This window comes from Coenobita brevimanus, chromosome 27, assembly GCF_032717465.1.
Source record: "Coenobita brevimanus isolate Jiangsu-jjx chromosome 27, ASM3271746v2, whole genome shotgun sequence".
NCBI lineage: Eukaryota > Metazoa > Arthropoda > Malacostraca > Decapoda > Coenobitidae > Coenobita > Coenobita brevimanus.
This window is the reverse complement of record NC_136980.1, coordinates 11,957,333-11,982,001: the sequence shown is the minus strand read 5'-3', so window position 1 is coordinate 11,982,001 and position 24,669 is coordinate 11,957,333. Positions and strand designations below refer to the sequence as shown.

General features: G+C 40.2%; 1 protein-coding gene across 1 annotated transcript in view; it reads right to left on the bottom strand.

Annotated features, from left to right (window-relative positions):
• Nucleotides 1–23,257, bottom strand: part of LOC145394441 ((3R)-3-hydroxyacyl-CoA dehydrogenase-like) — a 57,081-nt gene extending 33,824 nt beyond the window's left edge. The window contains exon 1 of the mRNA XM_080268303.1: nucleotides 23,180–23,257. Within this exon, the coding sequence (XP_080124429.1) occupies nucleotides 23,180–23,255 (76 nt within the window). The 5' untranslated portion in view covers nucleotides 23,256–23,257. The remainder of the gene's footprint in view (nucleotides 1–23,179) is intronic.
• Between the last annotated feature and the right edge of the window lie 1,412 nt (nucleotides 23,258–24,669).

Below are 24,669 nucleotides of genomic sequence, written 5' to 3'. Positions count from 1 at the left end.
GAAGATGGGTGAGGGTAGTAAGGGGTCCATGGACCAGTATTCTTCCAACTCATGCTTCTTGGAGTGTGGCATGAGAAGCTTGAGGGCGAAGAACACATACAGCTCCTGCACTCCCAGCATGGACCAATGTTGCATCTTTGCTGCACTTGCACCACTTGCAGGACAATGTGATTCGTACCTGTTTGTCTCATCACATACGTGCTGCATGACTTCGTCATCGAGGAAGGCCAAAAGGAAGTCCACACACTCAGCATCCTCGTCAAGGGTGAAGGCAGGGTGTGTCCCTGAGGAACTCTCGTCAAAATTAAGATGTTCAGGGACGAAATCGGAACCTTCCGTCCACATGAAGGCGTCCCGGATTTCCTGTCATGGTAGTGTAGGGTGGGTGAGGGTGGAGGGTGGCTGTGATGCAGACTGGGCTGTTTCAAGGTCACTTGCACTGACCCTAGGTTGCTGTGTAGCACTAGCAGCCCTTACTCTACATGCTACTCTACTTTTACATGTCAGGGATTTACCTCTTCCCCTACGGCCTGCCTTCACTGTAGGTACTGGTGGTGACTCCGACGACAAAGACTCAGGAGAAAATTCCGCTGAAGATGAGAAAGAAATTAGTGAAGTGGGGCTGGGGGAGCGGGGAGGTGATTCATCTCGCGACTCATGGCTGGCTGGGTCATGCGTAGACATTGTTCCGAGGCTAACCTGCCGCCTTTTCACTCCCTTCCCATATTCCTTCCCTTGCTATACTAAGGGCTCCTTTCCTTTGGAGCTAGGGATAACTTGGGACACTGAAGCACTCGTACTAGGAGTTTCTCTCATGATTTCCTCCCCCGGCTCATTACATGATTCACCTGAAGGATCAAAGTCACTATCCATCATTATCATTGATAATTCAGCCAGTTCACATTCCACTGCTGAGTCACTTAGTTCTTTCCTGCTTCCCCCACGAGTTTTTCTAGGGGTAGAGGATACAGGGCCCTTTGCAATGGGTGCAGAAGCGGTGGAAATGGCGGGGCCCAAGTGCGACATGGTTTGACCTCAAAGGACGACAAGGAACTGAATGACGCGGAAAATATGGGCAGGCAAGGGTTGACAGTGACAACAAGGTGACAGCTGCTAACTTACATGCTAAGAATTGACTGGTAGGAAATCTCGACAATACATAAAAAAATTGGTAGTTCATGGTGAATGTAAATATCACTTATGCTTCTCCGTTCCATTCTTATATATATTTTTATTACGAGAATATATTATACGGCATATTTCAAAGGGGAAATTACCGTGGGAAATTAGCAAAATAGTGAACGTGAGGTGTTATCAGGTGATAATTAGCCAATTCCAAGTGAATACCACTATCACTTACCTTTTTTCTTTTTCGTATATATTATTTTGTATAAGAATAGGGCATAGGGCTTATTTCAACGGATGAAATCAGTGGAAAATTCTGGGGAAGCTATGCTTAGCGCAGCACGGCCGGGCAGGCGAGAGGAGAGGGTAATGAAGGTGAGGTAGGGAGGGGAGAGAGGGTAATGAAGGGGAGGTAGGGAGGGGAGTCAAGAACGGGGAAAAATGGTTAAATTGTCAACAATGGATGGGAGTACAGATGAGAGAAGGAGTGCTGACTATTGTTGGACATTAGCAGTACATGCTAAAAAATGATTGGTAGGAAATCTTGACAATACATAAAAAAATAGGTAGTTCCAGGTGAATGTAAATATCACTTAAGCTTCTCCCTTCCTTTCTTATATATATTTTTATTATGAGAATAGATTATACGGCATATTTCAAAGGGGAAATTACCGTGGGAAATGCACGTGAGGTGTTGTCAGGTGATAATTAGCCAATTCCAGGTGTATAGCACTATCACTTACCTTATATTTTTTTGCTATATAATATTTTGTATAAGAATAGGGCATAGGGCTTATTTCAATGGATGAAATCAGTGGAAATTTCAGGGGAAGATTTGCTTGGTGCAGAGCAACCGGGCAGGCGAGAGGAGAGGGTAATGGAGGGGAGGTAGGGAGGGGAGTCAGGAAGGGGGAAAAATGGCTAAATTGTCAACAATGGATGGGAGTACAGATGAAATTTGGAGTGGTGACTAGTGTTGGACATTGGCAGTACTGATAGATGATACAAGCCACCACTTGTAAGCCTGGGAGAATTCAAAATAACACAGAAAAACAAAAATGATGCCCCACCACTATGACCCATTGCGCCCGAGCGTCACGAAAGTGACGCCCCGCGGTTAAGGGGTTAAGCCAGAAGAATTACCCCGTACACGCCGATAACGTATCTTTCCCTTATATTCTTGCTACTTACAGACCTTAAGTTTAGAATATTTTTCGACATGGAGAAGTATGATGTAATTTCATTACCCATCACTATAGGGAGGCTCTCCTATATTAAAAATAATCATTTTGAGACAGCAGCAGCAGTAGTAGTAAATCTTGTAGCCCCAGCTTTATCTGTAACGTGAATCTGGTGGACTGAAGGCTAAATTTGTCCTTCTCAGACAGACCACCATTCTACTTCGGAGGGATAAGGATATAGCTGAGGGACGTTTATATATCCAGGCTATTCAGCCGAACGGTTATATCAGTGCCACCACATGAAGGCATCCCTCTCCAATGCCTTGAAGAAGTAGCAAAAACGAATTAACAACACCTCATTCAACGGATGAAGACAAGCTGCTGTACATGAAGTGCATACAATGTTACCTGTGACGAGAGCTATTCTGCCTGTGAGTGTGCATCCCGAAGTAGTGATGGTGGTTGTGTCTGCTGATGCTTCCATAATGACTGGCTCACACTTGCGCCACGCTACCGCATTGAGAGCCTTATATTGGCAGTACAGGGTTGCCAGACGTTGCACCACAAAATATGACGGACTCGGTGAAAAAATGACAAGTTCAGGGAAATAGGGACTTACATATGTATTTATATTTATGCTTATATACATAATATGTATATATACTTGTGTATATGTATAAATATATATATACAGATAGATGGTTAGATAGATAGGTAGATAGACAGACATAGATATAGACATAGATATAGACAGATGGATAGATATAGACAGATAAATATTGATACGGTATGTACAGTATGAGAGAGAGAGAGAGAGAGAGAGAGAGAGAGAATGTTGATGACTAGTTGGTTTATTGGCTGGTTGGTAGGTTTAGCTGTAAAATTATGCAAAGCAGGTACAGTATACAAGAAAAGGGGGTGGTAGGTCTTGCCACACACTTTCAGCAAATTTATTTACATAAGTTGTAAAATGAGGAAGAATGTATACGGTATTATAATTAGACAGTAGATAAAAGTGGCAATAACCTGTTTTAAAAGTATAAGTTGAGCTGCACTTCCCCAGCATGGGACAGAGGACATCATACACCTTTGTCCCCAGATCGTATGGCTTAACAGGTCCTGCGGAAAACATGCCCTCCTAACACGGCTTCAACAACCTTCCACTCCCGCCTCTCTCACTTTGTCAACTCCGTCACTCTGTTAATTGCACATGCCATTCATGGCTACACTCTAATACGTCTAGTACGAGTTTTTTTTTTTTTTTTTATGCGAGGAAGAAGGAACCAAAGGCCATGAGTTGTTAGTTCAGCATGTCAACACTGCCTGCATAAATATATACTAAACTATCTATTGTCGATTTGTAAACAGCAGAAAGCGAATAAAAAGGACAGGTTTACGCTGTCCATTTCCTTAGGAAAATAAAAAGACAGGCAGGTTTCCAAAAGGACGCTGTCCTTAAAAGGAAAACCAGGCAACCCTGCATGACTGCCACAAGGCCAGTCTGTGTGTGTGTGTGTGTGTGTGTGTGTGTGCGCGAGAGCTAGGGATGAAGGAAGGGGCAACGTGAACTTTGGATTAGTGGAATGATTTAGCACTGTAATCTGTGTATGAGAGAGAGAGAGAGAGAGAGAGAGAGAGAGAGAGAGAGAGAGAGAGAGAGAGAGAAAGTAATGTTGGCATCTGTTGTAAATGCCTGCGAATACTGTACAGAACCACGACATAAAGCTAGTGCAAGACTGTGAAGTAATGGACAGTAATGTACAATGGTGGCCGAACCCCTCTGTTTCCTCCTGGCCATGGCATCTTACAGGGCCAAGTGATACTGAGAACTCTTCCATGATGACTAAAACATCAACCACTTCATATAGAGGACGTTGTTTTGAGTTCATTGCTATTGCTTCCAGACGATTTCTTTAGCTTAGGAGAGTCCCCTGGTAATGAATGAAATACTTCAGAATATATTGTTAAGAAGCAGGGTCCTCTAGTTAGGTAGTGCTGGAGAATTTCTGATGTTTCCCGTGGTTCCGCTATGCATCGCAGTGCCAGATAGCCTGTATTTGTGAGTGGAAGTATTTTGTGCGGTATACAATAATTTTTGTGCTCCTTTTCTCTGTAATGTTTTATTTATGTGACTTAAATTATGCAGCTGAGTGTTATGCAGTGTATGTAAACTCTGGCATGTTTTGGATGTCTCCAATTTGGTAATGGTTGTAACAGTTGCTCCCTTGAGAATGCACGAGAACTGTGGAGAAGTAGTAAATGATTCTAGTAAACAGGGAGCTTATATAAGGGTGGGAAAGACACTAGAGCAGTTTTAGTCAGTTTTCAGTTCATTTTGTTGTGGTTCAGTGCAGTGCAGTTTGTGAACTCTGTATATCTTCGGTACTTGTGAAAATAGTGAAGCATTGCTGGGAAGCATTAAGTGTCAGTGCAGTTAGTGAAGTTTGTATTTCTTTGGTGCTTGTGAAAACAGTGAAGTGTAGATGGCAAGCATTAAGTGTAATTATCTGGAAATTAAAGACAGTGAACTTTAGAAGCCAATGTTTATTTTCAGTGCCTGTGCTGCTGTGTTGTTGTACACTGAAAGGCTGCCTATAGGAAGAACAACTCACTGGGCAATGTCCTTCCTATACTGATATACTGCTGTTGGAGCATCTTATACTAATCTACTGCTGTTGGAACATGTGGCAGTGTAACAGTGGTGTCAGGAGTGTAGATCATAAAGTGCTGCAGTGAGTCAAACCTTTGACATGGAGGCAGAAGGTGTACAGACGAGAAGCCAGGCTGGGCAGGACGAGGTGTCATTGGCTGCAATCATGAAACTGTTGCATGCACAAAGTGTTCAGTTAAAGGCTCAAAATGAAGGACAGAAAGAAATCAAAACACTGCAGGCACAGAGTGAACAATTAGAGACACAAAGTGAAGAACAAAAAGAATAAAATGAACAGCTTCAAGAGGCATTACAGAAGCAACAGAGAAAATTACAACTGAGGATGCAAGGACAGGTAGATGCTTTCATGGGGGAAATGAAGGGAAAACAGCAACAGCTTAACCCCTAGGATATGCAATTCGATTAATCGAACTTCCCTGAAAACCAGTACAGTATATGGAGCCGATTTTTCAACTCTTACAGAAGTAAAAAAAAATTCATGCCCAAGGTTTAGAGCTTGAATTTACACACCTTATGCCGCAAACCAGAGCATTTTAGACCAACTGGTTCATGAGCTATAGCCCATCAAAACTGAAAAAAGTTACCCTTCCAGGCGGAGCGACTTCAGTTTTCTATGCACCCCCACCCCTCCCTCCCTCTTTCCTTCCCGCCCCTCCCATGACCTTCCTCGCCCGCTCCCATCACCCCCCCTCTTTCTCCCCTCCCCATTACCCCCTACCCCCTACCCCACCCTTCATAATTTTACCACTCCATTGTGTTTTTCAAACAATAGCATGCACAATAATTATGTCGGTGTTCCTCAATCACTGTAAAGGACATGAAAAAACAGCAGTTTAGCATATCTGTACAAGCCATTATTGCGAAATACTGGGACACCAGTGTCAGGCAAAAAATAGCCGGCAATATTGACACAGGCCATATGCTATGGCCGCATGGCATATATGTAATATAGCAAATGCAATGATATTGCAAAGGAAAGCATATATATATATATATATATATATATATATATATATATATATATATATATATATATATGGATAATGCATAGGACAAATTGTCTGCTCATGGGAGAATTAGCCCTGAGGTGAGCCACAGTAACGGCAAAAGACAGCCCACTCCCACACAAGCGATAACGGGGCAATTCGGAGGCTGGAAATAAATAAAATTGTCTTGAACTAGCAAGGCAATACCGGGAAAAGTATTCCAATAGACTTGAAGATAAAAAATACAGCAAATTATGACAGACCTAACAGGAAAAGCCTGGGAAAAGGTGTAAAACTTTTGACACACGCGGTGGAGGGGTCACGAGGTCAAGAGAGATAATTACCTTGGTGCTAATCACAGCTGAGATTGCCCGAGACTCAGCTGAAACTCTACACCACAGAGAGTGACTTATGCTTTGATAAACAAAGAGTATTAAAAGGATAAGCATATGCAAAAAACCTTCTGCAGGTACATAATTGTGCCAGTAACGTGCTTCCCCCCCCCAAAGAAAAAAAAAACATTAAAAAAACATGAAAACCACACATTGTTTCGTGCATCGGTGTATGCAGTTACACAACCAATAATCTGGTATTGAACGATGACACGGGACATGAATAGTAATAATGACTTATAATACTGTGGGTGGGCGAGGGAGGAGAGGGAGGTAAGTGGACGACATACTACAGTGGTTGGTGGGTTGGGGTGGAGGGGGAGAGGCCTAGAGGTGAGGTACGGGGGTACAGAGGTGCTCGTCTGAACTGCCTTCATGCATTCCTCCACCTCTACGACGGGTGCTACGCACCCGTCTAGCAGCAAACTCTCATCCCTTTCCTGTCGCACTCTCTAATGCAAGAGTTAACCGTTAATCCCAGTTCTTCATTTATGCAACAGGTCAACTCTGGAACTGTCTCCCTCTGTCTGTATTTACTGTTTCCTATGATCTTCAGTCTTACAAACGCAGTATATCCAGGCATTTCGAAATGATTGGATCTTGAATTTGGCTCTCTCTTGTATTTTGTTTATCTCTTGCAAGGAACAGTTTTGCGGGTTCGTTGCCTTTGGTTCCTTCTTCCTTACATAAAAGAAAAAAAAAAACATGTAGCAATGTCACACTGAAATCACAGAAGCAGACAATCACGCCTATGATCAAGAAGGTGAACATGCAGTATTTCGGCTGTGCAGTAAGAAACCAGTACAAGAACTGGACACCGCATGTTTGTTGCAATGCATGTGCTTCAAACCTCCAACAATGGCTAAACAAAATAGGAAGTCGATGCCTTTCGGTATTGCAGTAGTCTGGAGGGAGCCAACTGACCACTCTTGCAATTGTTACTTTTGTTTCGTGTCTCGAGTGCGTCAGTGTCCAAATGTGAGAAAAAAAAATGACTAAACAGTTTTACTACCAGAATATTCCGTCTGCAATAGGCCCAGCTTCCCATGAAGATCAATTTCCTGCTCCACAGCCACCGGATACCTATATACAGTTTGAATCTGAAGATGAGCAAGATCAACGTGATAATTGAGCCTTCTACATTTGGGGATTCCACTTATGCTTCTGCTTGTACAACTGAACCCCACATGATCACATAGTGTAAACTGAATGATCTGGTTCGAGATCTACAGCTTCCTATATGCAAAGCAGAGCTTCTTGGATCATGACTACAAGGCTGAAACCTGTTTCTTACACTCTTTTGTCCATATTTACAAATCGACACAAAGAATTTACTCCATTCTACACAAAAGTTGGGACTTTTGTTGCATGTAACGACGTAAATGGGCTGACAGAAGCTATGATCACAAAACCGAAGACTGAAGATTTTTTATTGATTCTTTAAAATACAGCTTGAAAGCCGCTCCACTGCACAATGGAAATAAGTTACTGTTAAATCTAGTAGGACATGCAGTCAGCATGAATGAAACATGAAAATTTTAAACTGTTGCATTTTATTAATATGGACAGCATAATTAACTGCAGTACTGTGCTTTGTAGGTTGTCTCAGTTTTACCTGTATTGCAACCTGGCAACACTAAATACTGCTGCTTCCTCTGTGAATGAGATAGTTGGGACAGGGGGTTTCATTGGAACAAGAAGGATTGCCCACCCTGCAATACTTTGAATTCTGGAAAGGAAAACGAACTGAATCTTCCTCAACTGGATCCTAATAAGATACTTCTACCCTCTTTGCTTATTAAGCTGGGATTAACGAAGATTTTCGTCAAAGCCTTGGATAAAACTAGTGCTGATCGCTGGCATCTAAAAACGAAATTCACAACACCCAGAGCGGGAAAAATAAAGGCAGGAGTGTTTGTATGACCATAAATATGAGGACTTCTCAGAGATGAAAGATTTGATGAAATATTGAGTGATGTGCAAAAACAAGCATGGGGAGACTTCCGATTGGTTCTTGAAGGCTTCTTGGGAAACAAAGAGAGATGAAAACTATCAGCATCTCATCGAAAACACGTTGCAGGCATACAGGTAATTGGATTGCAGCAGCTCCTTAAAAATACACTCACATTCGCACCTCAACTTTTTCCCAGAAAATTGTGTTATAGTAAGTGACGAGCACGGGGAAAGATTCCACCAGGACATGTCTAGAATTATATATATATATATATATATATATATATATATATATATATATATATATATATATATATATATATATATATATATATATATATATATATATATATATATATATATATATATATATATATATATATATATATATATATATATATATATATATATATATATATATATATATATATATATATATATATATATATATATATATATATATATATATATATATATATATATATATAATATATTCTATATATATATATATATGTATATATATATATATATATATATATATATATATATATATATATATATATATATATATATATATATATATATATATATATATATATATATATATATATATATATATATATATATATATATATATATATATATATATATATATATATATATATATATATATATATATATATATATAAAGGAAATTGGAATTCACCACTTTTTGTAGATCTTTGTTGGACCACAAGCAGAGATGCACCTGACGCCATATTCAAGAGGCAGGCTAAAAAATGCTTTTTGGAAGCATGGGAAACGTGTTTGAATGTTGCTATTTTTATTCCTATTGTTTTTTTAACTAATTTTGAGTTTGGGATTAAAACATTGAAAAATTTCAGCTATTTTCAATACGAAATATTTTCCATCATATAATATATATATACATGAGTCACATATAATATACGAACATTATATTTATATGAAGACGTTAACTAATTATTAGTTTTCTTTGGTATATTATTGTTTAGTTTTCAATGTTACTCTCAAGATATATAATTTTGTTGAACAATTTCTCATACTCTACAGAACAGTGCATATAACTAAAGACACTAATTGGTAAGCTACTTTCTCACCTGATTATTTACTTCTTGTGTTGGTATTTTCATCATACAATTATCTGACAGTTTGTACAATAAATAATGTCAGCTACAAGGAAACAGAAGACTAGGGCCTATCAGCACATTGTTTGAATATCCATCACATTCAATCACCCGAAGCAATATTAAATAGTCTGGCGGTAGCTATACTAAATATCAAACGGACTTTATCATTAGCACCTTCAGTCCGAGTAAGGAATTTGTTATATTATGGGTGTCTCATTATTGTACTGAGTTGACGAAAGAGTTTTCGATTCGGAGGGTCTGCTATATCATTCATTAACTCCTTCAGTGTTAAGGCGCTTTCCCAGGTGGAATGCAATCGTGTGGCAGCAGCAAGAATAGACTCAAACAACTTGTCATGCAGTGGCTGGTAAGAGTCTATCTATCTATCTATAGCCCGACGCCCTAATCCCGCAAAGGGTGGCCGCAGAGAAAACGCCTCCAAGTCGCTGTGTCACCCACCATTTGAGTACCTTCCCCCCAACTCACTCCCCCCTCCCTCATATACCTCTCAACTCCATCCCTCCATCTCATCCTCGGTCTACCCCTCCCTCTCCCTCCCTCCACCTCACCTACATACACCCTCTTAGTCAGTCTTTCATTCTCCATTCTCTCCACATGTCCAAACCACCTCAGTGTATTTCTTCTAATTTTCTCAACCACATCCACATCCACCCCACAACGTTCCTTCACTTCTTCATTCGTCAACCTGGTAAGAGACTTGTATATTATCTGTACGCCGACTGACCTTGGCCCGTATTCTCGTCGCCTAAGGAAGATTCCTAACACCACCTCCTTTTACGATTTATTTCTGAATATGGATGATTAATATCTATTTGTGCGTTATTGATGGGTAGTATGGCGATATTGGAAGGATTTATATAAAACAGAAGAGGACAGTGAGGTGTAATAAACAAAATAAATCGCTTTGGAGAAAATATTAAGGAGCTTCCTCAACCGACGAGAATACGAGCCCTTGAATTGTCTGCCCTAGGGTAAGCCACTCAGGCAACCGGCGATAAATCATCATGGTAACTTGTAAGCAGTGTTGCCAGGTGTAGGGAAATTTCCCTTTTCTAGGGAAAAACTGACCCCCAGAGGGAAAAAGAGAAGAAAAGTAAAAACTAGTCAAAATCTAGGGAAATCGACATGAAGTTTTCTCTCTCTATCTATCTATCTATCTATATATCTATCTATCTATCTATATCTATCTAATCTATATATATATAGCTCTCTCTCTCTCTCTCTCTCTCTCTCTCTCTCTCTCTCTCTATATATATATATATATATATATATATTCATATGATTTACAAATGAGTCATATGATTTACAAATGAGTCATATGATTTACAAATGAGTCATATTTGTCAACCATCTTAGAATGTTACATCAAGCCAGACTACCTAAGAGGCACTAACAGTATGTAATGTATGCTTCAGAGATCCAGCCAACTTTCTCCCACTGGAGTAAATGTACCTTGGTGGTCGAGTAACAGTGTCACTTTACAGCAACCCTGACCACAGGCAGCTAGTCAACAACTTCAGAATAAGATGCCTTGATTTCTATGATGAAGGAGAGTCTCAAATAATGAAGAGATTTAAACTGACCCAGTTCTGCAAAATCTCGAGGCCATGGACCTTCAAAGTGTCCTGAAGAAAGCTATTATGTCTGTCGTTCCCCTAGCATCTCACTTTCCTAACCTGGTTCCTGTGGGGTGTATAAATGGACTTGACACTGAATGGCGTTTGCTGCGCAACACGGACTTGGGTGTGGAAAGTGATATGAATATGTGCAAGTTTTGAATGAAAGTAAACAACATGAAGGAAAGAGATAATTCACCATTGTTTCCCCCGCTTGGAAGTTTCATGATGAAACTGATGTGTTTGCTTCACGCAAGTGCTGTGGTGGAGAGTATTTTTTTCTCAGATCAATTTAATGAAAACAAAAACAAGGAACCAGTTACACTCATCAACCCTCAATGGACTGCTACATGCAAAAGTAACCTTCGAACCTGCTTCATGTAACAGTTTCAAGATTTTTCCTAGCCATCTTAAGAGGATGCAAAAAGGCTACAAAACCGAAGGCCCTAAATTGTAAGTACTGTACTCTGCTGTGACTTTTTTGCTACTCTGTAAATTCATCTATCTATCTATCTATTGCCAGACGCCTCAATCCCGTTTGGGGTGGCCACAAACAAATCGCCTCCAAGTCGCCCTGTCCCCCGCCATTTCACTGCCCTGCTCCCAACTCACACCCCCCTCTCTCTTATACCTCTCCACCCCATCCCTCAATCTCATCCTCGGCCTCCCCCTCCCTCTTCCCCCCTCCACCTCACTCACATACACTCTCTTCGTCAGTCTTTCACCCTCCATCCTCTCCATGTGGCCAAACCACCTCAGTGTGTTCCTCATAACGCTTCCTATCACATCCACATCCACACCACAACGCTCCTGTATATCCTCATTCGTCAGCCTGTCTCTCCACGTGACTCCACAGGCTCCTCTTAAATAACTCATTTCCACTGCTCTCACTCTTGACTTGTGTCCTTCCAACAATGTCCAAGCTTCACTTCCGTACGTTAGAGTTGGTATCACAATACTGTCATGTAGTAACTTTTTCACTTCCATGCTCACTTCCCTGTTTCTTATCACTGCTTTCAAGGAACCAGCAACCTTTCTTCCATGCTGTACCCTTTCAAGCACTTCACCCTCCAAACCTCCATCCTTACTCATCACACTACCCAAATACTTAAACGTACTCACATTTTCCAATTCCTCACCATCTAACCTCGCTGTACATTCACTAACTTCACCTCTCTCAAAGACCATCACTTTACTCTTCCCTACATTCTCCTTTAGGTTCCGTTTCTTACACACTCTCTCAAACTCATCCACCAAGCCTTGCAGCTCCCCTTCGTCTTCACTCAACAACACAGTATCATCTGCAAACAACAGTACAGGGAGTTTCCAAACACTATCCTCTCTCACCAGGGCCACTCCAACATCCACTATCCTACCTTGTACCTCTTTTATTACCCCATCCATGTACAGATTGAACAACCATGGAGACATGACACATCCCTGTTTCAAACCAACTTTCAAAGAGAAAAATTCACTTAGTTCACCATCCACACGCACTGCAGCCTTCGCACCATCGTACATACTCTTCACAGCATTCAACATCTTCCCATCTACTCCATATATTCTTAACACTTTCCACAATCCTTGTCTATCCACCCTGTCATATGCTTTCTCCAAATCCATGAAAGCTGCATACAACTTCTTTCCCTTCTCTAGAAACTTTTCCACTAAAGATCTAAGAATGAATATCTGATCTACACAACCTCTTCCCTTCCTAAAGCCTCCCTGTTCTTCTCCAACTAATTTCTCTGTTCTTTCTCTAACTCTGTCTATAAATATCCTACCATACACTTTTCCTATTGTACTAAGAAGACAAATGCCCCTATGATTACCACACACTTCTTTTTCCCCTTTTCCTTTGTACAAGGGAATAATTATACCTGACTTCCAATCCTCCGGGACTCTACCTTCCTCCCAGGCCAATCTGCACATCTTCCACATCAATTCTACTACTATCTCTCCCCCATGCTTCAGCATTTCACCACACACTCCATCAATTCCTGGGGCTTTCCCCGATTTAACTTTCTTCATTGCTTCCACAACTTCTATCCTACTGATTTCTTCCTGTCTTCTCACCTCCCTCCTTCTCCCAGCCATTCCCCACCCACTTATACTCGCATTACTTCCATCCTCTACGTTCAACAATTCCTTAAAGTGTTCTCTCCATCTGCTCACTTTTTCTCCCTTCTCCACTAGTAATCTACCATTTTTATCTTTCACTCCCCTGCTAACTTCACTTCCACCCTGTCTTACTCTTTTCACTTCTCTCCAGAACATTTTCTTACAGTCCCTCCACTTTACACTCAAATTCCTTCCAAATTCCTCATCCACTCTCTTCTTACTCTCTCTTACTAATCTTTTCACCTCTCTCTTCCTTTCCACATATAACTCTCTCTTCTGCCTCTGAACTTCTTCCACGCCCCGATTTCTCACCCATTCATTGTATGCTTTCTTCTTTTGTGCCACAGCCTGTTTCACCTCTTCAGTCCACCACGCTGTTCCTTGCACCCCCCTCCGCCTTCTCTTCCTTCCACACACCACATCACATGCTGCACATATTTCTTCTGTAAATATCTTACACACACCTTCCACGTCTCCCATCTGCACTAGTATATCATCACAATTTTTGCAAATTAAAGCAACCTAGAGAAATTTAACGACAAAAAGGGAAATATTGAGGGTGGATCTAGGGAAATATGACTGAGTATATCTGGCAACACTGCTTGTAAATACGGCAATGAGAAGTGCCTGTATTATCATCAGCTGCGGAGATCTCCAATGGTGTTGCCAATTATGCGTTTTTATTCTAGATCCAGATATTAATGAAATCTAGCTACAGGACATTTCTACAAAATGTCAGCGATATTCCAGTGATTGTAGGCACTTTAAAGATTTCCTGGATTTATTTATTATTTACAGTCATTCTTGTTCAGTGTTTTTCAAACTTTTTCACTTCATTCCCCACTTCTGGGGATCGTAACATCCTCGTGGCCCCACTTCAGTTTTCTCGCAAGCCCCTTATAAAAAAAAAGAAAAAAACTTATTGTGTTCTCCATTATTTTAAATCTTACAGCGATCAATCGGAATGTATATTTTGTTACATACCAATGGGATGGATGGCACTGCTTTCAGTCAGTCGACTGGTTCGTGGTTCAGTCACTGGCATCGCACATCTAATATCTGGGTCCACCTCCAGCAACTTTCGGCTTTTACTTTTTATGTGTAGAAGGGTGGAGAAAGCAGAATCACGTAAATATGTTATGGAAAATGGCAAGGACTCAAGTGTGATTTCACATACACACTGACTTACTACTTACGCTAGTCCGCTATAGCCACCCTAAAATCCTGCCATGGCCTCCTTGGAATCTAGCTGTTTGTGAATGCATGTTTAGTGGTAGTTGTAGCTCTGGATCTGGCAACACCACTCACTGCCTCATCTTCCTTACCAGTTTATTTTACGTGTTACACTAACATACTTTTTACTCATTTTTCAGTTTATTTGTATTTCTAAAAGAATTTCTTAGTCGAGGTCTTTCGCACTATAAGTCTGAAATAAAGCCTTCATTCATGTCAAAAGGCCTCTCCTAAATGCATTAAACTATCTAGAGTTGGCGAGAATAAATTTATTGATACGCCATAATAGTGAAGGATTAATATTAAAATATAAAATATTGACACTGCTTGCAAAAATAAGTATGTAAATGAAAAAATCAGTCATTAACCCTTTATATCCGCTGGCGTTTTTGGACACTATTCTTGCTGCTGATGGACGATTTTATTCACTTAAGGGAAGACTTTTCGTACTGAAGAACTTACCATAAATTTTACACCAGTTCCAGCACAAGGCATTTGTTAAATTCTCTTACCCAAATATGATGCTGGTTAAGCCAGAAGAATTTCTTCGTACACACCGATAACGTATCTTTTCCTTATATTCTCGTTACTTACAGACATTAAGTTTAGAATATTTTTCGACATGGTGAAGTATGATGTAACTTTCATTACCCATCACTATATATTGGCTCTCCCATATTAAAAATAATCATTTTGAGGCAGCAGCAGCAGTAGTAGTAAATCTTGTAGCCCCAGGTTTATCTGTAACGGGAATCTGGTGGACTGAAGGCTGAATTTGTCCTTCTCAGACAGACCACCATTCTACTCCGGAGGGATAAGGATACAGCTGAGGGACGTTTGTATATCCAGGCTATTCAGCCGAACGGTTATATCAGTGCCACCACATAAAGGCATCCCTCTCCAGTGCCTTGAAGAAGTATCAAAAATGAATTAACATCACTTCATTTAACAGATGAAGACAAGTTGCTGTACATGAAGTGCATACAATGTTACCTGTGACGAGAGCTATTCTGCCTGCGAGTGTGCATCCCGAAGTAGTGATGGTGGTTGTGTCTGCTGATGCTTCCACAACGACTGGCTCACACTTGCGCCACGCTACCGCATTGAGAGCCTTATATTGGCAGTACAGGGTTGCCAGACGTTGCACCATAAAATATGACGGACTCGGTGAAAAAAATGACAAGTTCAGTGAAATGAGGACTTACATATGTATTTATATTTATGCTTATACACATAATATGTATATATACTTGTTTATATATATAAATATATATATACAGATAGATGGATAGATAGATAGATAGACAGATGAATATAGATAGACATAGATATAAACAGATGGATAGATGTAAACAGATAAATATAGATACTGTATGTACAGTATGAGAGAGAGAGAGAGAGAGAGAGAGAGAGAGAGAGAGAGAGAGAGAATGTTGATGACTAGTTGGTTTATTGGCTGGTTGGTAGGTTTAGCTGTAAAATTATGCAAAGCAGGTACAGTATACAAGAAAAGGGGGTGGTAGGTCTTGCCACACACTTTCAGCAAATATATTTACATAAGTTGTAAAATGAGGAAGAATGTATAAGGTATTATAATTAGACAGTAGATAAAAGTGGCAATAACCTGTTTTAAAAGTATAAGTTGAGCTGCACTTCCCCAGCATGGGACAGAGGACATCATACACCTTTGTCCCCAGATCGTATGGCTTAACAGGTCCTGCGGAAAACATGCCCTCCTAACATGCCTTCAACAACCTTCCACTCCCGCCTCTCTCACTTTGTCAACTCCGTCACTCTGTTAATTGCACATGCCATTCATGGCTACACTCTGATGCGTCTAGTACGAGTAGCTAGTTCAGCATGTCAACACTGGCTACATAAATATATACTAAACTATCTACTGTCGATTTGTAAACAGTAGAAGGCGAATAAAAAGGACAGGTTTACACTGTCCATTTTCTTAAGAAAATAAAAAGACAGGCAGGTTTCCAAAAGGACGCTGTCCTTAAAAGGAAAACCAGGCAACCCTGCATGACTGGCACAAGGCCAGTCTGTGTGTGTGTGTGTGTGTGTGTGTGTGTGTGTGTGTGTGTGTGTGTGTGTGTGTGTGTGCACTAGGGAGGGAGGAAGGGGCAGCGTGAACTTTGGATTAGTGGAATGATTTACCACTGTAATCTGTATATGAGAGAGAGAGAGAGAGAGAGAGAGAGAGAGAGATGTTGGCGTCTGTTGTAAATGCCTGCGAATACTGTACAGAACTATGACATAAAGCTAGTGCAATAATGTGAAGTAATGGACAGTAATGTACAATGGTGGCCGAACCCCTCTGTTTCCTCCTGGCCATGGCATCTTACAGGGCCAAGTGATACTGAGAACTCTGCCATGATGACTAAAACATCAACCACTTCATATAGGGGACGTTGTTTTGAGTTCATTGCTACTGCTTCCAGACGATTTCTTTAGCTTAGGAGAGTCCCTTGGTAATGAATGAAATACTTCAGAATATATTGTTAAGAAGCAGGGTTCTCTATTTAGGTAGTGCTGGAGAATTCCCGATGTTTCTCGTGGTTCCGCTATGCATCGCAGTGCCAGATAGCCTGTATTTGTGAGTGGAAGTATTTTGTGCGGTATACAATAATTTTTGTGCTCCTTTTCTCTTTAATGTTTTATTTATGTGACTTAAATTATGCAGCTGAGTGTTATGCACTGTATGTAATCTCTGGCATGTTTTGGATGTCTCCAATTTCGTAATGGTTGTAACAGTTGCTCCCTTGAGAAAGCAGGAGAACTGTGGAGTAGTAAATGATTCTAGTAAATAGGGAGCTTATAAAAGGGTGGGAAAGACACTGGAGCAGTTTTAGTCAATTTTCAGTTCAGGTTGATGTGGTTCAGTGTCAGTGCAGTGCAGTTAGTGAACTCTGTATATCTTCGGTACTTGTGAAAATAGTGAAGTATTGCTGGGAAGCATTAAGTGTCAGTGCAGTTAGTGAAGTTTGTATTTCTTTGGTGCTTGTGAAAACAGTGAAGTGTAGATGGCAAGCATTAAGTGTAATTATCTGGAAATTAAAGACAGTGAACTTTAGAAGCCAATGTTTATTTTCAGTGCCTGTGCTGCTGTGTTGTTGTACACTGAAAGGCTGCCTATAGGAAGAACAACTCACTGGGCAATGTCCTTCCTATACTGATATACTGCTGTTGGAGCTTCTTATACTAATCTACTGCTGTTGGAACATGTGGCAGTGTAACAGTGGTGTCAGGAGTGTGGATCATAAAGTGCTGCAGTGAGTCAAACCTTTGACATGGAGGCAGAAGGTGTACAGACGAGAAGCCAGGCTGGGCAGGACGAGGTGTCATTGGCTGCAATCATGAAACTGTTGCATGCACAAAGTGTGCAGTTAAAGGCCCAAAATGAAGGACCGAAAGAAATCAAAACACTGCAGGCACAGAGTGAACAATTAGAGACACAAAGTGAAGAACAAAAAGAATAAAATGAACAGCTTCAAGAGGCATTACAGAAGCAACAGAGAGAATTACAACTGAGGATGCAAGGACAGGTAGATGCTTTCATGGAGGAAATGAAGGAAAAACAGCAACAGCTTAACCGCTAGGATACGCAATTCGATTGATCGAGCTTCCATGAAAACCAGTACAGTATATGGACCCGATTTTTCAGCTCTTACAGAAGTAAAAAAATTCATGCCCAAGGTTTAGAGCTTGAATTTACACACCTTATGCCGCAAACCAGAGCATTTTAGACCAACTGGTTCATGAGCTATAGCCCATCAAAACTGAAAAAAGTTACCCTTCCAGGCAGGGCGACTTCAGTTTTCTATGCACGCTCACCCCTCCCTCCCTCATTCCTTCCCGCCCCTCCCATGACCTTCCTCGCCCGCTCCCATCATCCCCCCTCTTTCTCCCCTCCCCATTACCCCCTACCCCCTACCCCACCCTTCATAGTTTTACCACTCCATTGTGTTTTTCAAACAATAGCATGCACAATAATTATGTCGGTGTTCCTCAATCACTGTAAAGGACATGAAAAAGCAGCAGTTTAGCATATCTGTACAAGCCATTATTGCGAAATACTGGGACACCAGTGTCAGGCTAAAAATAGCCGGCAATATTGACACAGGCCATATGATATGGCCGCATGGCATATATGTAATATAGCAAATGCAATGATATTGTAAAGGAAAGCATATATATATATATATATATATATATATATATATATATATATATATATATATATATATATATATATATATATATATACATATATATATATATATATATATATGGGGATAATGAATAGGACAAATTGTCGGCTCATGGGAGAATTAGCCCTGAGGTGAGCCACAGTAACGGCAAAAGACAGCCCACTCCCACACAAGCGATAACGGGGCAATTATATATATATATATATATATATATATATATATATATATAAAAGAAATTGGAATTCACCACTTTTTGTAGATCTTTGTTGGACCACAAGCAGAGATGTACCTGACGCCATATTCAAGAGGCAGGCTAAAAAGTGCTTTTTGGAAGCATGGGAAACGTGTTTGAATGTTGCTATTTTTATTCCTATTGTTTTTTTTAACTAATTTTAAGCTTGAGATTAAAACATTGAAAAATTTCAGCTATTTTCAATACGAAATATTTTCCATCATATAATATATATATACATGAGTCACATGTAATATACGAACATTATATTTATATGAAGACGTTAACTAATTATTAGTTGTCTTTGGTATATTATTGTTTAGTTTTCAATGTTACTCTCAAGATATATAATTCTGTTGAACAATTTCTCATACTCTATAGAACAGTGCATGTAACTGAAGACACTAATTGGTAAGCTACTTTCTCACCTGATTATTTACTTCTTGTGTTGGTATTTTCATCATACAATTATCTAACAGTTTGTACAATAAATAATGTCAGCTACAAGGAAACAGAAGACTAGGGCCTATCAGCACATTGTTTGAATATCCATCACCTTCAATCACCCGAAGCAATATTAAATCGTCTGGCGGTAGCTATACTAAATATCAAACGGACTTTATCATTAGCACCTTCAGTCCGAGTAAGGAATTTCTTATATTATGGGTGTCTCATTATTGTACTGAGTTGACGAAAGAGTTTTCGATTCGGAGGGTCTGCTATATCATTCATTAACTCCTTCAGTGTTAAGGCGCTTTCCCAGGTGGAATGCAATCGTGTGGCAGCACCAAGAATAGACTCAAACAACTTGTCATGCAGTGGCTGGTAAGAGTCTATCTATCTATCTATAGCCCGACGCCCTAATCCCGCAAAGTGTGGCCACAGAGAAAACGCCTCCAAGTCGCTCTGTCACCCACCATTTGACTACCTTCCCCCAACTCACTCCCCCCTCCCTCATATACCTCTCAACTCCATCCCTCCACCTCATCCTCGGTCTACCCCTCCCTCTCCCTCCCTCCACCTCACCTACATACACCCTCTTAGTCAGTCTTTCATTCTCCATTCTCTCCACATGTCCAAACCACCTCAGTGTATTTCTTCTAATCTTCTCAACCACATCCACATCCACCCCACAACGTTCCTTCACTTCTTCATTCGTCAACCTGGTAAGAGACTTGTATATTATCTGTACGCCGACTGATCTTGGCCCGTATTCTCGTCGCCTAAGGAAGATTCCTAACACCACCTCCTTTTACGATTTATTTCTGAATATGGATGATTAATATCTATTTGTGCGTTATTGATGGGTAGTATGGCGATATTGGAAGGATTTATATAAAAGAGATGAGGACAGTGAGGTGTAATAAACAAAATAAATCGCTTTGGAGAAAATGTTAAGGAGCTTCCTCAACCGACGAGAAAACGAGCCCTTGAATCGTCTGCCCTAGGGTAAGCCACTCAGGCAACCGGCGATAAATCATCATGGTAACTTGCAAGCAGTGTTGCCAGGTCTAGGGAAATTTCCCTTTTCTAGAGAAAAACTGACCCCAGAGGGAAAAGGGAAGAAAAGTAAAAACTAGTAAAAAATCTAGGGAAATCGACATGAAGTTTTTTCTCTCTATATATCTATCTATCTATCTATCTATCTCTCTATATCTATCTATCTATATATATATATATATATATATATATATATATATATACACAGTCATATGATTTACAAATGAGTCATATGATTTATAAATGAGTCACATTTGTCAACCATCTTAGAATGTTACATCAAGCCAGACTACCTAAGAGGCACTGACAGTATGTAATGTATGCTTCAGAGATCCAGCCAACTTTCTCCCACTGGAGGAAATGTACCTTGGTGGTCGAGTAACAGTGTCACTTTACGGCAACCCTGACCACAGGCAGCTAGTCCACAACTTCAGAATAACATGCCTTGATTTCTATGATGAAGGAGAGTCTCAAATAATGAAGAGATTTAAACTGACCCAGTTCTGCAAAATCTTGAGGCCATGGACCTTCAAAGCGTCCTGAAGAAAACTGTTATGCCTGTCGTTCCCCTAGCATCTCACTTTCCTAACCTGGTTCCTGTGGGGTGTATAAATGGACTTGACACTGAATGGCGTTTGCTGCGCAACACGGACTTGGGTGTGGAAAGTGATATGAATATGTGCAAGTTCTGAATGAAAGTAAACAACATGAAGGAAAGAGATAATTCACCATTGTTTCCCCCGGTTGGAAGTTTCATGATGAAACTGATGTGTTTGCTTCACGCAAGTGCTGTGGTGGAGAGTATTTTTTCTCAGATTAATTTAATGAAAACAAAAACAAGGAACCAGTTACACTCATCAACTCTCAATGGGCTGCTTCATGCAAAAGTAACCTTCGAACCTGCTTCATGTAACAGTTTCAAGATTTTTCCTAGCCATCTTAAGAGGATGCAAAAAGGCTACAAAACCTAAGGCCCTAAACACTAAATTGTAAGTACTGTACTCTGCTGTGACTTTTTTGCTACTCTGTAAATTCATGCACTAGTATATCATCACAATTTTTGCAAATTAAAGCAACCTAGAGAAATTTAACGACAAAAAGGGAAATATTAAGGGTGGATCTAGGGAAATATGACTGAGTATATCTGGCAACACTGCTTGCAAATACGGCAATGAGAAGTGCCTGTATTATCATCAGCTGCGGAGATCTCCAATGGTGTTGCCAATTATGCGTTTTTATTCTAGATCCAGATATTAATGAAATCTAGCTACAGGACATTTCTACAAAATGTCAGCGATATTCCAGTGATTGTAGGCACTTTAAAGATTTCCTGGATTTATTTATTATTTACAGTCATTCTTGTTCAGTGTTTTTCAAACTTTTTCACTTCATTCCCCACTTCTGGGGATCGTAACATCCTCGTGGCCCCACTTCAGTTTTCTCGCAAGCCCCTTATAAAAAAAAGAAAAAAACTTATGGTGTTCTCCATTATTTTAAATCTTACAGCGATCAATCGGAATACATATTTTGTTACATACCAATGGGATGGATGGCACTGCTTTCAGTCAGTCGACTGGTTCGTGGTTAAGTCACTGGCATCGCACATCTAATATCTGGGTCCACGTCCAGCAACTTTCGGCTTTTACTTTTTATGTGTAGAAGGGTGGAGAAAGCAGAATCACGTAAATATGTTATGGAAAATGGCAAGGACTCAAGTGTGATTTCACATACACACTGACTTACTACTTACGCTAGTCCGCTATAGCCACCCTAAAATCCTGCCATGGCCTCCTTGGAATCTAGCTGTTTGTGAATGCATGTTTAGTGGTAGTTGTAGATCTGGATCTGGCAACAACACTCACTGCCTCATCTTCCTTACCAGTTTATTTTACGTGTTACACTAACATACTTTTTACTCATTTTTCAAATTATTTGTATTTCTAAAAGAATTTCTTAGTCGAGGTCTTTCGCACTATAAGTCTGAAATAAAGCCTTCATTCATGTCAAAAGGCCTCTCCTAAATGCATTAAACTATCTAGAGTTGGCGAGAATAAATTTATTGATACGCCATAATAGTGAAGGATTAATATTAAAATATAAAATATTGACACTGCTTGCAAAAATAAGTATGTAAATGAAAAAATTAGTCATTAACCCTTTACATCCGCTGGCGTTTTTGGACACTATTCTTGCTGCTGATGGACGATTTTATTCACTTAAGGGAAGACTTTTCGTACTGAAGAACTTACCATAAATTTTACACCAGTTCCAGCACAAGGCATTTGTTAAATTCTCTTACCCAAATATGATGCTGGTTAAGCCAGAAGAATTTCTTCGTACACACCGATAACGTATCTTTTCCTTATATTCTCGCTACTTACAGACATTAAGTTTAGAATATTTTTCGACATGGTGAAGTATGATGTAACTTTTATTACCCATCACTATATTTTGGCTCTCCCATATTAAAAATAATCATTTTGAGGCAGCAGCAGCAGTAGTAGTAAATATTGTAGCCCCAGGTTTATCTGTAACGGGAATCTGGTGGACTGAAGGCTGAATTTGTCCTTCTCAGACAGACCACCATTCTACTTCGGAGGGATAAGGATACAGCTGAGGGACGTTTGTATATCCAGGCTATTCAGCCGAACGGTTATATCAGTGCCACCACATGAAGGCATCCCTCTCCAGTGCCTTGAAGAAGTAACAAAAACGAATTAACATCACTTCATTCAACAGATGAAGACAAGCTGCTGTACATGAAGTGCATACAATGTTACCTGTGACGAGAGCTATTCTGCCTGCGAGTGTGCATGGCGAAGTAGTGATGGTGGTTGTGTCTGCTGATGCTTCCATAACGACTGGCTCACACTTGCGCCACGCTACCGCATTGAGAGCCTTATATTGGCAGTACAGGGTTGCCAGACGTTGCACCACAAAATATGACGGACTCGGTGAAAAAATGACAAGTTCAGGGAAATAGGGACTTACATATGTATTTATATTTATGCTTATACACATAATATGTATATATACTTGTGTATATATATAAATATATATATATACAGATAGATGGATAGATAGATAGATAGACAGATGAATATAGATAGACATAGATATAAACAGATGGATAGATGTAAACAGATAAATATAGATACTGTATGTACAGTATGAGAGAGAGAGAGAGAGAGAGAGAGAGAGAGAGAGAGAGAGAGAGAATGTTGATGACTAGTTGGTTTATTGGCTGGTTGGTAGGTTTAGCTGTAAAATTATGCAAAGCAGGTACAGTATACAAGAAAAGGGGGTGGTAGGTCTTGCCACACACTTTCAGCAAATATATTTACATAAGTTGTAAAATGAGGAAGAATGTATAAGGTATTATAATTAGACAGTAGATAAAAGTGGCAATAACCTGTTTTAAAAGTATAAGTTGAGCTGCACTTCCCCAGCATGGGACAGAGGACATCATACACCTTTGTCCCCAGATCGTATGGCTTAACAGGTCCTGCGGAAAACATGCCCTCCTAACATGCCTTGAACAACCTTCTACTCCCGCCTCTCTCACTTTGTCAACTCCGTCACTCTGTTAATTGCACATGCCATTCATGGCTACACTCTGATGCGTCTAGTACGAGTAGCTAGTTCAGCATGTCAACACTGGCTACATAAATATATACTAAACTATCTACTGTCGATTTGTAAACAGTAGAAGGCGAATAAAAAGGACAGGTTTACACTGTCCATTTTCTTAAGAAAATAAAAAGACAGGCAGGTTTCCAAAAGGACGCTGTCCTTAAAAGGAAAACCAGGCAACCCTGCATGACTGGCACAAGGCCAGTCTGTGTGTGTGTGTGTGTGTGTGTGTGTGTGTGTGTGTGTGTGTGTGTGTGTGTGTGTGTGTGCACTAGGGAGGGAGGAAGGGGCAGCGTGAACTTTGGATTAGTGGAATGATTTACCACTGTAATCTGTATATGAGAGAGAGAGAGAGAGAGAGAGAGAGAGAGAGAGAGAGAGAGAGAGATGTTGGCGTCTGTTGTAAATGCCTGCGAATACTGTACAGAACTATGACATAAAGCTAGTGCAATAACGTGAAGTAATGGACAGTAATGTACAATGGTGGCCGAACCCCTCTGTTTCCTCCTGGCCATGGCATCTTACCGGGCCAAGTGATACTGAGAACTCTGCCATGATGACTAAAACATCAACCACTTCATATAGGGGACGTTGTTTTGAGTTCATTGCTACTGCTTCCAGACGATTTCTTTAGCTT